This window comes from Falco peregrinus, chromosome 8 (genome assembly GCF_023634155.1).
Source record: "Falco peregrinus isolate bFalPer1 chromosome 8, bFalPer1.pri, whole genome shotgun sequence".
Taxonomy (NCBI): Eukaryota; Metazoa; Chordata; class Aves; order Falconiformes; family Falconidae; genus Falco; species Falco peregrinus.
In genome coordinates this window covers 32,922,492-32,937,202 of record NC_073728.1, presented here as the reverse complement: position 1 = coordinate 32,937,202, position 14,711 = coordinate 32,922,492, and the positions used below count along the sequence as shown (strand labels likewise).

Genomic DNA, 14,711 nt, shown 5'->3' with positions numbered 1-14,711 from the left:
TTTCCCCTGTCTTAATGATTTCCTAGTATTAAATATTTCCGTATTGAATATTCACACACACGTTGACTACATCTACTGATAGAGGGATGAAACATACCCGACTGTTTTCATTTATGTGTATGCAGTTTTACATTTCTTTTCTCCTTTCTCTAGCCTCTAGCAGCAATTATGAACCCAAGAACATCCCAGCTGCAGAGGAGGCGACCCTGCGTTTGGACACCCAGGATGCTGACATGCCCAGTGTGCCAGCAGGGGCACCGGGGTCCCACACAAGTGGCCACACAGCCAGTGTGGCAAGCGACTTTGTCACCAGCACCAAACCCACCAGCTCTTTGGGGAGGACCTTCTCCTCCTTGGGGGCCAGGACACACCATCCTAACAGCTCACGGGAAGACACCGATCTCCTGTCGCCTCCCGGGGAGCCTTTGCTCACAAGCTCCCTCTCTGCCTCTGAAAGTACTTCCAGAGGTAAACCTGTTAGTCTGAAAGTTGGCTGCTTCAGGGCTGGGTGAGATTTTGCATCCCCGTGCTGTTTTTCTTCAGATATGGCCACCAGTCACTATTGGATACATGGATATTTTTATTACTGGCTGCATCAGGCTGGCAGCGGGGCTGGTGGGAAGGGTGGGACTGGATCGCAGTTTTGGGTGAAAAAGCGCAAAACATCGATGTCCTCGCTGCTAATGAAACTCCCATGCTGGGAAAAGCAGCCACTGGTTAGAAATATGTGCATGTACTTTTTCCCTGCCAGAGACACTTTTGCTGGGGATTTGCAGCTGTCGCCTGGCGCAGCATCTGCCATGCAGGCTGGTCTGTAAGAGAGGCAGCATTTTGGGGGTCCCCACAGCCACGACAGTGCTGACTTGCCCTGTGCCCTTGAAGTGGTCTCCAGTGAGCTCTGCCCCCCATGCACCATTAATTCACAGTTAAGCCCATTGCTTTGCAAGTGGTAGTGCAGCTCCTGCTCCTGGTGAGCTAGTGGAATATCGGCATCGCCGGGGTGCGGCCTGGGGGAGCCCTGGGGCAGCATGCCTGCTAGACTTGGGGTAAAGCTGGCTGGGGTGAGCACCAGGCTGGGGCATTTCTGAGCATCATACGGGTGAGGCTGTGTCCAGCCCTGTGTGGCTGGTGCTGGGTGAGGGGCTCAGCCCCATGGCCGTGCCATCAGCCTGGTGCTGAGGTGGCAGCTGGAGTCTCTGGCTTGCCACTAGAAAACCTAACCCAGGCCTGTTTTAGCTCATCCTCCAGATTTGGCTTGAAGTTACAGGTGTACACTCCTGATTTCAGCTTGAAAGAGCTGAAATGAGTAAGTCAGGTTTTGTGCATGGCCTGCAGTTAAAAACCATGGGTTTAAGTTGAGATTTCATGGCCTTTTGTAAGCCACATGTGCTTGAACATAAGGGATTCACCTCTTTGCAGAGCTTGAGAACTTGGTCTATTCAGTTTCTTAATGAACAGTATAAAAATGTACATTACACAAACAATCCCTCAAATGTATAGCTTTACATGTATAATTCCAACCTGATTTTCTTGTGTCTTAGGTGTCAGAAGCAGCCACCAAGCAGTTAACAGCTCAGCAACAGAGAAGAACCCCCTTGCTTCCTCTCCCACCAGCGTCTTCATCTCAGCCACGGCCACTGGCAGCGGGAGGCCCCCGAGGTCGGCCACAGGCAGCAGCTGGTGGGCAGCAGAAGTCTCTACATCCAGTACTGGCACGTACAGGACCCTGGGCACCATCCAGCCCTCATCCGTGTCTTCTGTGAGAGACACCTACGAAGTTCGTGGGCCCAGAGAAATCACGGATTTCACTGAGAGGGTGGCAGACTCATCGCTAACGCACTCTCACTCCCCTTCGGAAGGTCCTTCCCCAGGTGAGCTCAAGTTAGAAGTGAAATACCCCTTTCCCTGTAAGCAAACAGAGGACTGTTACTGTATCTTGCACTTGCCTGACTTTTCTGTTATGCAGAATGTATTGTTTGAAAGGATGTAGCGTGATTTAGTCTCTGAAATATTTCAGTTCTTGCTTGACCAAAAAATGTGGTTTGGGTTTTTTACAGAAAGGGCACATGTGTGGGAAGTTTCATTAAGCCAAGAAAAATAATTAACTTCCAAATCACGATTCTGTTTTTACTATCTCCAGTTGTTATCTCTATTTTATAGGCAAGAGTACTAAGCAAACAAGGGTTAGATCATGTCCCTACAGCCCCAGGGACTGGACTTCAGTTCCTGCCCTCTGTCCTAACACCTTGGACCATGCTGCTTCCCCGAAATTGAACGAATTGAACAAATTTAAGGCAACTTGGAATGTGATCTCTGAGGTCTTTTATGCCACGGTTTGGTCCCAGACCCTGCTGCGGTGCTGAAGTGGTGCGATCCCCCTGATCCTCTTTCTTCAAACTTTTTCTCTAAGGCCTTCATGCCACCCAGTGTAGTGCCTTGTCTGAACTGATTTCCAGGCTTTTCTGGGTTGTTACAGCAGTTGTTTGTTCTAGCAGCGTGGCGTGCACTCGGGCACATAATGGTGAAATCAAGTGCACAACATTATAAGTTCAACAGTTTTTTTATATTAGCACTTTTCTCAGCATCAAACCATGTTTTTTAGAAGACAGATTTCAATAGGAAGGATTCATGTCTTTGAAAATTTCCTATTTTCTCTGGATTGACATCTTTTCTCTATTTTCTACTTGCTGCCTCTGGGGGTTACTGGAAGAAAGCTCATTTGTTTATTTATAATTTCACATGTGTAAAAATGTAAATTGTTTCTTTATCACGTCTTAGCTACTGGAAGCAGCCATGTGTCACTCAGCATCCTGTCAACAGAGAGAAGAACTTATTTCCCTACCAACAGCGCCTCCGTTTCCACAGCAGCCACCAAGGGTGGAGGGAGGACGTTAAGATCTCTGTCAGCCAGCACCAGGCTGGCCCAAACAACAGAGATTTCCACCGCTGGTACAGAAACCATCAGCTCTCCAGACCATACCTCATCCTCTTTGGGTGCCCAGGGTGGTGCTGGCAGAGGTGCCACCGTGTCATCCACGGACCTTTTGCTCACAAGCTCACCAACTGCTTCAGAAAGTACTTCCCCAGGTGAGCTCTGACTGTCCTGTGGGGCTTCTTCCTGTAGATCTCAAACATCTGCTCTGTATGGAGGAGTGAGGGCATGCTAGAAGGTGTTAGAGAATGGCATTGGGCATTATGGAGGGAAATTTCAACTTCCAGAGAAAAATGCATTAGCGGTTATTTGCATCTAGTTACAAGAAAAACTCAGCCTTACCGCAAGAGCAGTCCTGTGGCCAAGCAGGAGGCCACACCAGTCATTCCTGACTACCACCCAGGGGTGCAAACGCTATATTTACTGGTGCCATAGAAGCCTGCTGTGCTATGTTTTGAGTGTCGGGGTGTCAGGTGCCGCTGTAACCGTGCCTCGCTCACTGCTGGTGCTGTGGTGGCAGTGTGGGCACGTGGGCCCCGCAGCTGGACCGCGGTGCTGGAAACTGTGGCAGGGCAGCAAACCCAGCAGTGCCCCCATGACTTGTTCTAGTGCCTTCTTCAGGGTGTCCTCCTGTGAGCAGCAGAGTCATGCACCAGCAAGGGTTGTGTCTTCACAGTTACCATTTTCTCTGGGTTTAGATCTTCCGTCATGTCACATCTGTGCCATCAGCCTAAGGGTGGTGGTGGAAGAGAGCATGCCCACCTCTTTCTAGCTTAGGGTGTATAACTCCATTTTGCTTTGCCCTTTCTCAGCAGAAGGGGCCTCAGCAACAGGAGGACGCCTGCCCGATGCTCCTCTCACCAGTACACCCAGATCAGTGATAACCACCAGTGGTGGGGAGAGGAGCACAGCACCCATGTCAGACACTCGTGCTGCATCCAGCATGGCAGGGAGCTCTGCTCCCGCTCCACCCCACACCAGCTCCATGGACGTGGTCCTTCTGCCATCCTCATCAGCAGCAGAGCCTGGGAGGCAGAGCAATGCTTCACAGAGCAGTGCTGGACCTGGTGAGCTTCCAACAAAGCCGCTGCCTGCATTTTCTCCCAGAATTTCAGTGCCTTCACCTTCACCAAGTGCTTCAGGTGTGTCTTGTGGTTTTCCAGTTTGTGTGGAGGACATCCCATCCCCTCACCCCCGGTCCGAGCTCCCACTCTCCCTTTCCTAGTTTTAAACTAGATGTGCCTTTTTAGTAAGCCAGATGTATGGCGAAGGGCATCTGAGCACTGTGTGGCTGGTGAGGTACTTGCCTCACAGCACTTGGGGCAGCGCTTCCCATGTTGGGAGCTAGATGGCCAGGCAGCTCTTCTGGCTGCCGTGGAGCCTTGACCTCAGCCTTCAAGCTGGGGGAGCCTAGCATGAGATGTGGCAGGGGATCAACAGACTTTTTGCGTTTCATTATCTCCCAGTTATTGTGCTTCAGCCTCAGCTCTGCTGCCAGGGTCACACCAGAGCTGGTTTGAAACCCACTGGTCCACCCAAGGGAATTTTCTGCAGGACGTTCAAGGGCAGGACCTACCTCCCTGCCACTGTTCTCCTTCAGAAATGCCATGCTCCCCAGTCTGTTTTATTTTTCTGATGTTAAAGTACAGATTGCCTGGGAACACCACTTAGCAAATAAGTGATGCTGGTCACCAAGTGCCACCTCCACTGTGGAGATAGAAATACTCAGATTTTAGTCCCTATACAGGCCTCAGAGGTATTATTAATATACAAAATAAGTATTTTTTGTATATATCTATGTATATCTCTGCTTTGCAATTCCAGAGAGAGGAAGAAGAGTTTCTGGTGTTCCTACTGAGACCGTGTATGTCTCGACCACACTCTCCAGCCACAAGAAGGAGACATCTCAGGCTGTAGCTAGCGGTGGCACGTGGGGCACAACGGCAGAAAGCCCCATGTCTCACCCAGACACAGCAGAGGAGTCCCACACCGGCCCCCTCCTGTCCTCCACGGCATGGCCTGGAGTGGGACATGTCTCGTCTGGCCGAGCAGGGTACCCAGAGCCCAAGGTCACCATTTCATCCAGGGTCTCTACCTACTTCTTAGCCACCAGCGAACCTTCCAGTGAGTTTTTCTGAACTCTGTGATGGCATTTGAATTTGAAAAAACCCCACTGCCTCTCCCTTCCCCTCTTCCGTGGGGCTGCTATGACTGCCAACACGTGTCAGAGCTGTTGTGGGTGTTGTGGGGAGAATTTGTAAGTGGTGGTGATTCTGCTCCTTGGAGTTGTGTAACTACAGCTGTTGATGCTTAACAAAAACTCTCAGGAATGCGATGTGTAGCTTCTTGCTGTAGGACACATATACTACCTGCCTGTGTTGGGGCAATAATTATAAATAACATAAATATGCCATTATGACTCTAATGGTACTGATTGTCCTTCTGTATTTGGACAGTCCTGTTTCTTTGGAGTAGGCTTTGTGTGTTAAATCCATATTTAAGGTGATAGATATATGAGATCTACTTAATCTGTATTTAATCCGTGTTTATCTGCACAATGTTATTGATATGCATATGCAAACAGAACTATTGTAGGGCTCACAAGTGCTCTCTGCTCTGAGATGATAAAATCAGATGCCTGCTTTTCAATCCCATTCCAGCCGTGGGCAGCAGCCACCACTCCCTAAGCAGCTTGAGTGCCAAGGAAAGTGTGTCCAGCCCCGTCACTGGTCCTGCATACGGTACATCCACATCTGCCGGTGGTGTGGAGAGGATGCTGCACTCGGTGTCGGACGATGCGCTGGCTGGTGCCATGGAGCACTCCACTTCCTACGCTGAAACTGCCAGCTCTCCTGGGTCAGCTCAGCTGGTGGCCGTGGAGCAGAGTGGGACAGCAAATGCCTCTGCCAGCAGTGTGGGCTTCACGGGCTTTGCGACAGAGACGCTCTTCACACATTCTTCCAAGATACCCACTGACTCTTCTTTCCAGAACGATCTCACAGGTAAGCTCATGTCTGCCAGTGTACGCTGCGGGGCGCGGGGAAGTTCACTTTGTCCTGCGTATAATTACCTGTGTTGCGTACATAGTTCTCCTTCATTAGTACATGCAATGCCACCTGCAGGTTCACTCAGGAGAATGTTTTCATCAAAGAACTCAAAGCCAAACCCCACTTAGCTGGAAAATCGTTCCAGAAGGGAACCCATGAACCCAAACAGGGATGCTCTCCTGTTTTGATGGCCACATTATTTTTTTGCATCCCAACTGGTTTCTTTTGGGTTATGCTTTCACGAGTGTTTCACGATGACCTAAGTCAATTGTAGAATTAACATTTTCAATACCCTGGTTTTTACTTTTAAAGGTTACTGAACTTAGCTGTACATCTGAAATTTGTATTATAATATGTAAGATTTGCTGCACCTTTTATGCTGAATGATCTGAATTTTTGGCAGACTGATGTGCTAGTTGTTTAGGATTTCCTGACTGCAAAGTTTTCAATCATGAGTTCATGATAAACTGCAAATTAACATAATGTAATAATTTCATCCTGCAGAGGCATGAAGTTCGCTGTGTCTAAAAACAAATTGACTGAATAAGTCGGATGTTCTTTAGTTGGGAACGGAGTATAAGAGGGAGGGGATATAAGTTTTCTAAATTATGAGTGATAAAAAGAACAGATGGGTTTTCCTGCTTAGCTTGCCACAAAATATCATGGAATGGTAGGTGTTCAATCACGTTAGAAAAGCAATACTGGAAGAACAGTATTTTAGAAACCTACATGTTTCATGGGAGCCTTGTGTCTATCCGAGTTTACCAATTTAGAATCTAGTAAGGAGTGCAGAAGACTCCTAATTGGATACCATGCTTGGATGGTGCTCCAAATTTTGAGAAGAGCACAGGCCAATTCACAGACAGAGTGTTTCATGTATTTAGCAAGTGATTTTAATACGACATCTAAATACTTTCATATTACTTTGTCTTTCTAATACATTTTGTCCTTTTACTCCAGGCTTTTCAAGTAGCCATCAGCCAGTCAGTAGTGTCGATGCTGAGAAAAGGACCTCGGTTTCTCATACGGATGGCACGTACATTTCAACCACATATACCAGAGGAGGAGAAAGGACCCTCCTATCTATCTCGAATAGCAGCACCTCTGCTGAGTCCTCAGAAAGTTCCACCTTTTTTACTGAAATTTCCAATCCTTCTGATTCATCAAAATCTTCTGTGGCACAGGGCAGGAGGGGCAATGTATCCAGTGATGGCAGTTTCATGGAACCATCTACAGAGCCATTGCTGGTACACTCTTCCAAACTGTTGACTTCTGCTTCTGCAGGCAGCGTACAAAACACAACTCTCTTCAACACTGACTCTGAGTTGCTGACCACTAGCCCTTCATCTCTGTCTTCATCGGCACTTCCAGCCTCTTCCTCACTCTCGTTGCTGCATCACTTGCCGTCATCAACACCACCACCAACTGATCTGTTTACATCATCAGAACCATCTGAGCCGTTCTCGCCCTCTGTGTTGGCATCTTCACCCCCTCTGCAGGCTTTGTCATCCTCCTTGCCCACTTCCTCATCGCTTTCCCCATCTTATTCATTAGCATCTTTATTGCCCCTGTTTTCATCACCAACATCCATCTCGCAGTCCAATGATAGTGATCAAGCAAGCACCTCTGTAGCTACAGCTGTGGTCAGGCAGGTGCCCTCCACAGCTGCCGTGGCTGGGAGCTCGCCCAGAGGGACCAACAAACACAATGTCATGCGTCAGCCCCAAAATAGCACCACCTTCACCTCCTCTGGCTCTTCTTTCCCTACGGTGCCCATGGAACAGCTTGGTGGACGCATTGTATCCATGTCCACTCCTGCGACTGTAAAGGAGACTGCCTCTCTGGGAGCCACTACTGCCCAGGGGGGCAGCTTCGGGAAAGCAACGCCACTGCTCACCATGGCCAGCGATGCCTCACGGTCTGGACCAACGGAGGCACCCCTTAGTTCCTCACCAAGTGCAACAAACCACAGCATCATTGTCCCTGCAGTGGCACAGACCACGGTGAAACCTCCTGTGCTGACAACGGCGGCCAGTCACCAGCCAACCTCAGGTGATGCTAGCACTGTGAAAGACCACAGTGCTCAAACACCCACTGCCACGAAGCACATGTATACCACTGGTGAAAGCACAGAAGCTGTGGATCCCACCACTGCAAGGCCTCATAAAGTCACTGAGGAAAACACCCCTGTTACGAGTTCTTCTGAAGCCCCTGCAACCAGCAAGACCACTGTGACCACTGTAACTACTTTGGCTGCTACCAAACCAACCACCATTCCTCCATCAAGCAGCACGACTGGGCTGAGGATGTCATCTCCAGCAACAGGTAACATGTCTAATGGCACTCATCAGTCGTGGGGCCAGGGATGAGGGGGGCAGGAGTGCCTGGCTCCCCCTTCTAGGGTCTTTAAAGGGTTATGTATGTATGTATGTATGTATGTATGACAGGTCTGTTGTCAGCAGGGTTTGAGGATAAGAGCTCGGTCTCCATGTTGATATTTTTAAGAGTTTAACAACCAAGCTGAACTTCTGGAAGAGGGTGAACGTTTTGGTGAGCGTTTCTGATCGAAACTTTAAGCTGAAATTTGAGATTTTTAAGAAAATAAAGCTGCCCTTCTAGGTAAATGTAGGATGCATTTTGTGCTTGTTGATCGATTGACAATATCAACTGATATTGATCGATATCTATCTTATTCATGAGGAAAGAAGGTTGGCCAGCACTTGATGTTTCTGTCGGAACACCTTCTGTTATTACAACCTATGGTCATTTTCTCCCCACTAAATAATCTCCTACTCAAGGGCCTGTTGCTTCTCCTGGTAGGCTATGTATCATAGTCCCGATGAGTGTGTTGTTACAATCATTTACTACCACTGCCAGGCTCCTTATCTTCTCAAGTAAATGTATTGACTGAAGTTTTATATTAATGGGAATTGACTGTGTGTTTAAAGTTCAGGAGCCTGGCCCTTCTGCCACTGTGGGATATTGTGAGTGCTAATTGCATTAATGTCAGTGAAATACTGGCAACAGTATATATTACATCCAATAATTAAATATTTAAAGTTTATTTCTCAGGCTAATTTGCTTTAATTCTAGCTATGGCTTCTTGCAAAAAAAAAAAAATATCACTGTAGGGTAATGCATTTCTTTAATAGAAAAAATAAGGTAACATATCCTTTATTCACACTTTTGCCAAGTTACTCTTTCCTTTAAATACTGAGGTTTGCCATTTACCAGAATGCAAAAGATCCTTCTGCTGCCTTGGACATGGTGCTTTGTACGTAGGTGCTCACTGCCATGAGAGAAGAAGCTGCCCTGGGTCCCCCCCACTGTACAAAACTCAAACTGAAGGACAGCAAAGTGAAAGCCAATGTCTTAAAATATGCCCACTCATTTCTGGCTGCTTGGATCAGAGACATGAAATCTTCTCACTGATGCTGAGGCAGCTGTGCCAAGCTGGTGGAGACATGGAGATTGCATCAAATGGTGTGTCCCAATGTGGAGCTCGGCTCGGGACTGTCTGGTCTGCGCCGTCAGAAATGCACACGTGGGTTTGGCTCGGGCACTTTGTGCTTTGCCTGCAAAGCCCATCCTTCCTGCCTCTGCTGCAGTGCTTCGCTGCAGCCACAGAATAGGGACGGGTGGTGTGTGAGCTGCCTTGCTGGCCTTGTGGTGCCTTGTCGACAACAAGTCCACAGTCCTGCCTACAGTCTGCCCTTGCACACACATGTGACATGTGCTTGTGCTTGTGAATCATAAACACAGCAAGAGAAGCATTTTTGAGCAGGACATGGTTGTTTTTTTTTTTTCAAAGGGATGTATTGGCTATCTTCTCCAGAATTTGTAGTTTGAGTTGGCTAATCTATGAAGTATTCGAGCCTACAGTCATTAATTCCCAGATACCCTGTATTTCACAGTGGGTGTCTGCTCCACAAGCCCTTGCTCACCCAGAGGGAAGGGCATTATGAGCGGTGGCACAGACAGATATTGCTGCTGTGGCTGTCCCCAACCTAGCACTGAGAAAGCTGCAGCTCTGGTAAAGGAGGTGACAGCAGCCAGGGCTGTCTCCACCATTACTGGGTAACCTACAGACTGCACCAGTGTTCAAGCATTAGCTTTGGATCATGGAAACAATGTTTGGGTGAAAAGGACAGGACTTTGGTGAAGTAGCTTGTGCTCCCGTGTCTAGCTCTGGCTGTCAACGTCCCTTCTTCGGTCTCTCCATCCATAACTGTAGGGTTGTTTGTCTGTGAAAAGCACCCTGAGATCTGCAGAGAAGCAGTGCTGTAGACAAGCTGAGTGTTCATATTAACATGGATCAACACTGGATCCCAAGGGCTTTTGAATGAATATTCAAGAGAATGTGATTTCTATTTATTCTTTTGGCTCTGACAGAATAATTAAGAACAGGATAAACAGTAAGTGCAAATAATGCAATGAAACATCTGATAATGCTCAGCAGGTCACAGAAGAGAGGCCAAGCTGACCTTTTTTAGCCCAACAATTGATGATTTTTATGATTCTTTAACTATAGTCTCATTTTTTTTCTGCTTTTGTAGATGTTGATAAATGTCTTTCCAACCCTTGTCCTGCACTGGCCACCTGCAACAACACCCGTGGCTCCTATATCTGTCAGTGTCCTCTTGGATATGAGCTGGAAAAAGGAAAGTGCAATTTAGGTAAGAAAATGAAAGTGCAATTTAGGTAAGAAAACAAAAGTGAAAAACCAGGGGAGAAAAAGATGGAAATAATTATCTGTAATCTTCTAAAATAAATTAACCTCTGCTCAGACTAGTTCAGGGGCTTAATGTTCCTCCCAACCACCACTTCTAATGAGAGCCTTTTGCTGTTTATACCAGTGCAGGGTCTAACGCCTGTCGTGTTGGGCTGCCCTGGGGAGCAGGCTCATAGCTGCGGGTTTCTTAAAAACATAGCAACAGAGCGGTGGGGCCAGGCTGGTTAGTGAAGGACAGATGTGCCTCTTCTGTTCCTGATGTGTCTTACAGCCCCCCAAAAGCAGTTCATTGTAGCTCCCAGCCCTGCAAACCTGGGCGACAGCGCTTGGCTTGGGATGTGAGTGAGGCCATTGTGTAGCCTGGCTTCGGAGGGATCAGCCATGTGCAGAAAATTAAGCAGCCGTGAAAGCCTTTGTGAGATCAAGGTCTTGTTTCGTACCTTCTAGCATTTTTCATGTGGCACAGTTATTAGTTGGATCTCAGGTTCTGAACCCCTCCTTTCTGTGAGAGGATTCTCAATCTCAAGGATTTACAATGTCCCATTGTAAAGGGAAATTTGTTTTGCTTGAGTTCCTTCTGACCCTTAATCAGCAAGGATTACAGGCATGGAAATTTTGCTAAGGAAACATGGGTGAGGTGTCTCTGAAGGGTGTTTTGAAACATTTCTTTGAATTGGAATGTGTCAGCTTCTAACTTAGAGTTGTTTTGATTATGCCTTGAACCGGGATACGGGCAGACTATGTAAATACTGTGAAGGTAATTCTCATCTTATTCTTACCCAGAGTTGTTACATTAGATCTCTCCAATGTAAAATTTGTGGTGAAGATAGGCTCTGTGGATGGGAAAAAATGGGAAAGAATTGGAGGCTTTGTAATGTCATCTGCAACCATATTTATTTTGCTGGTGGAACATAAAACTGGAGACCTGAGTTCTCATTTCCACAAGTATCTCATGACACTTAATACAAGATTTAGGGTTATTATCTCTCTGAGTCTGGATAACTCAGATTATTGCATTCTGCTGCCGTGAATCTAATATAAATCTAAGCATGGAAAAATGCATCTTTTGGATCTCTTTTCAGATGTCGTTGCTCATTCTGTCCAACAATTTGAAAAAATGAAAATGTCCTTTCTGCAGTGCTTTATTTTGACTTGCTGATTTGCTTTCCTTCCATTGCAGGGAGGGGTGAGAGATTGGATGCATTGACCCCAAAATATTATAAATAGCTTTGGTACCTGAAACTGTCTTGTTACTAAATCTACCCCTCTCTCTGTGTGTTCAGGGGTCCTTTTAAAGTAGCCTGTGTTTCTATGTGAAATGTGTGAATGCTGTGGTGAAATGCTGGCTGTTCAGCAGCATTGAGCTCTGGAATTTGACTGGGGCTGTGGGAACATCACAGCAGCTTTTTGGAAAAATCCCAAGTCTGGGACTTTGCTTTACTGGGGCAGTGACTCTCAGACATGAGTTTTCTGTCCTCTGCGTGAAGGGGTTTTCCAGGCAGTCTCTCATGTAAGGCAGATGAAACCACAGCTACACACGGCACAGACACGTGTGTTCTGACTAAGTTGTCTTATTCTCCTTTTCAGTAAGAATATTTATTGGCCAGGTCCCTCTGAAGCTTAATATTACCCATGGGAAGTACACAGAGCTCCCCCACATCGAGGGCGAAATCTTGGCGATGGTGAGTGTCATTGCTGGGGCTTTGGCGACGCTGATGGGACGGGTCCCCTTTGCTCCTCCTGCAGTTGTCATGGGAAGCCATGAGACTGTAGCAATGAGACTGTAGCATGGATTTAGCTGTCCATCAAATCACCCTGGTCTGGTATAAGTAGGATTGGTGAGATGTATGCTTTTAAATCTCATCACACTTCTCTTCCCTGTCCCGCCCAGGCTGTCAAGACTGCAGTGGAGAGATTTGGCTCCTGTGGGGCTTAAGACAGCATATCTGCCCAGAAAACTGTGAAGCCCTTTTCATTGTGTGGCTGGGTTCACGCTTCTGTAGCCTCCATCCTCTCCTAGTGTCTCCTGGCTGCATTGCCTTTTCCAGACCTTGAAGGGGCACTAGTGCTCCTCCAAGGTCAAGCATTAAAACAGTAACCCTGGGCTTTATCCTTCACCAGTAAATCTCACAGGTGCTGGGACGGGTTGAACTGCGGCTAGTGCCACCTTGCTCTTAGTCAAACCCCATGGGATGAAGCACAGCAGCAGCACCCACCCAAACATACCTTCCTCTTAGTGGTGGAGTTTCCCAGCCATGCTGCCACAAACAAGTGGCCCTCGATCAGCTGAAAGCAAGTGCTGCGTGAGCTGGTGGCTTCCCCAGATGCTGTGCCATCACCTGCTCCAAAAAGACCCCTGGGATGGGGATGTACATCTCTGTGCATTTTTTAGCCAGATCATTGCATGTGTGAGTCCACCCTGTTAGCAGGTCCTGGGCTGGCTGCAGTTCAGCCCAGCTCTTTTTGGGGTAGGTGATTTGGAGATGTCGCCAAAGGATGGGGGAGTTCGAGTGAGTCACCTTGATGCTGCCTGCATGGTTTGTGCTGGGGAGTGAACACAAACAACTGCCTGGATCCAGCGGGAGGGAGGCTCTTTGGAAGATGTGCAGTCTCTGAGGGTGCCGCTTTGAGCACAGCCTCACACGGGGCTCTCTCCCTGCTGGCTCCTGGCTCACCCTCAGCCTTTGTGGTTGTTGCACAGTGGGGCCCCAGGCAGATGCTCATGTCACAATGGCCAGATCTTCATTCCTGTCCAAGACTGCACGGTGCTGATTTTAGCCGTCCCTTGCTGACAGCAGGACGGCGCATCTTCCTTATCGAACAGATGAACTGCTGGACACTCAGAGCCCCCTCGGCCTCAGCAGACAGCTCTGGCAAATGAAGGGGATGGTGTCAGTGACCCAGAAGGGCCATCCTGTGCTACATCCTGCTGGGCTGCCTCCCTCCGTCATCCTCTGGGGCTCTAACAGCTGCTCTCTCCTTCCTTGCAGCTCAATGCATCGCTGTCGGGCTTGCCGGGGTACCACCACTCCACAGTTAAGGTGACCAGGTAAGGCTAAGGCTACCACGGGAAAGTGAGAAACTTGAGCGTTCGGGATATTCAACGTGAGATCCACTTTCTCCATTCTGAGTCAGTGCTGGGCTTCATGCAATCCAGCCTGGTGGTGGCACAGAGCATGGGGAATGCCAGACCATCTTGTCTGGCTCTCCCAGCATCCTCCTCCTGGCCTGAGTGCCTTGGGGATAGGCTTGTGAGCTGCCCAGGAAGGATTTATGGCTGGTTTCAAAGTGAGATACCAGCATCCTTCCAGCCCCAAATTTCCCTCTCTTTGTGCAAGTTTGTCCTGTTTTTAAGGTCTGTTACAACGCACGGCTGTTTCGCTTGTGTTAATGAGAGTCCTATGTATAAAGTGCTAACGATGACATCAGACTGACCTGTGGTACTCAGGGCTGTTTTGTTTTGTTTTCTGTTAGGGAGACAAATTTTGTGCATGTTTCAGTGCAATCCACGTTCTCTTTAGCGTCCAACGTGACATTCTATGATGTTGTCAGCAGTGTGAAAAGCTACATTCGAGCTTGCAAATCCCCCACTGAAGCCTGCCAGTTCATCTCCAGCCTGAAACCACTCCACAGAGGTAAATAGTGTCTGGAGGGACTGGGCCAGGAGGGGAAAGGGATGTTTTATTTGGCTGCTTTTATAACAGGGAGAAAGATTTTGATGTTCGGAAAAACCCTTCTGAATCTTTTTTATCCTATTTAAATGGGATTCATCTTAGGAGCCCTGCAGTACAAAAGGGATGCAGACATTGAACCTTATCTTTTCCACATGTGTGAGAGATCTGCCTCTCTGAAAACATCACACAGCACAGGATTAGAGACATTGTAGGGCAGCCTTTCATCTCTGGGAAGCGACACCGGGCCCTGGCCAGATCAAAAAACCTTAAGTCTTAATTCTACACATGTGGCCGGGAGCCGGGGAATCGGCGTGAAAGCCAAGAGT

General features: G+C 47.9%; 1 protein-coding gene across 4 annotated transcripts in view; it reads left to right on the top strand.

Moving 5' to 3' along the window:
* HEG1 (heart development protein with EGF like domains 1) overlaps window positions 1-14,711 on the top strand; it is a 56,137-nt gene that overhangs the window by 23,708 nt on the left and 17,718 nt on the right. For 3 of the 4 annotated variants that reach the window (XM_055812191.1, XM_055812189.1, XM_055812192.1), the window contains 11 exons: window positions 154-468; window positions 1,542-1,871; window positions 2,779-3,087; window positions 3,745-4,074; window positions 4,757-5,056; window positions 5,593-5,934; window positions 6,940-8,304; window positions 10,536-10,655; window positions 12,299-12,393; window positions 13,702-13,760; window positions 14,186-14,346. In XM_055812191.1, the coding sequence (XP_055668166.1) occupies window positions 154-468; window positions 1,542-1,871; window positions 2,779-3,087; window positions 3,745-4,074; window positions 4,757-5,056; window positions 5,593-5,934; window positions 6,940-8,304; window positions 10,536-10,655; window positions 12,299-12,393; window positions 13,702-13,760; window positions 14,186-14,346 (3,726 nt within the window). The remainder of the gene's footprint in view (window positions 1-153; window positions 469-1,541; window positions 1,872-2,778; window positions 3,088-3,744; window positions 4,075-4,756; window positions 5,057-5,592; window positions 5,935-6,939; window positions 8,305-10,535; window positions 10,656-12,298; window positions 12,394-13,701; window positions 13,761-14,185; window positions 14,347-14,711) is intronic. The other variant, XM_055812190.1, reaches the window with a different exon arrangement.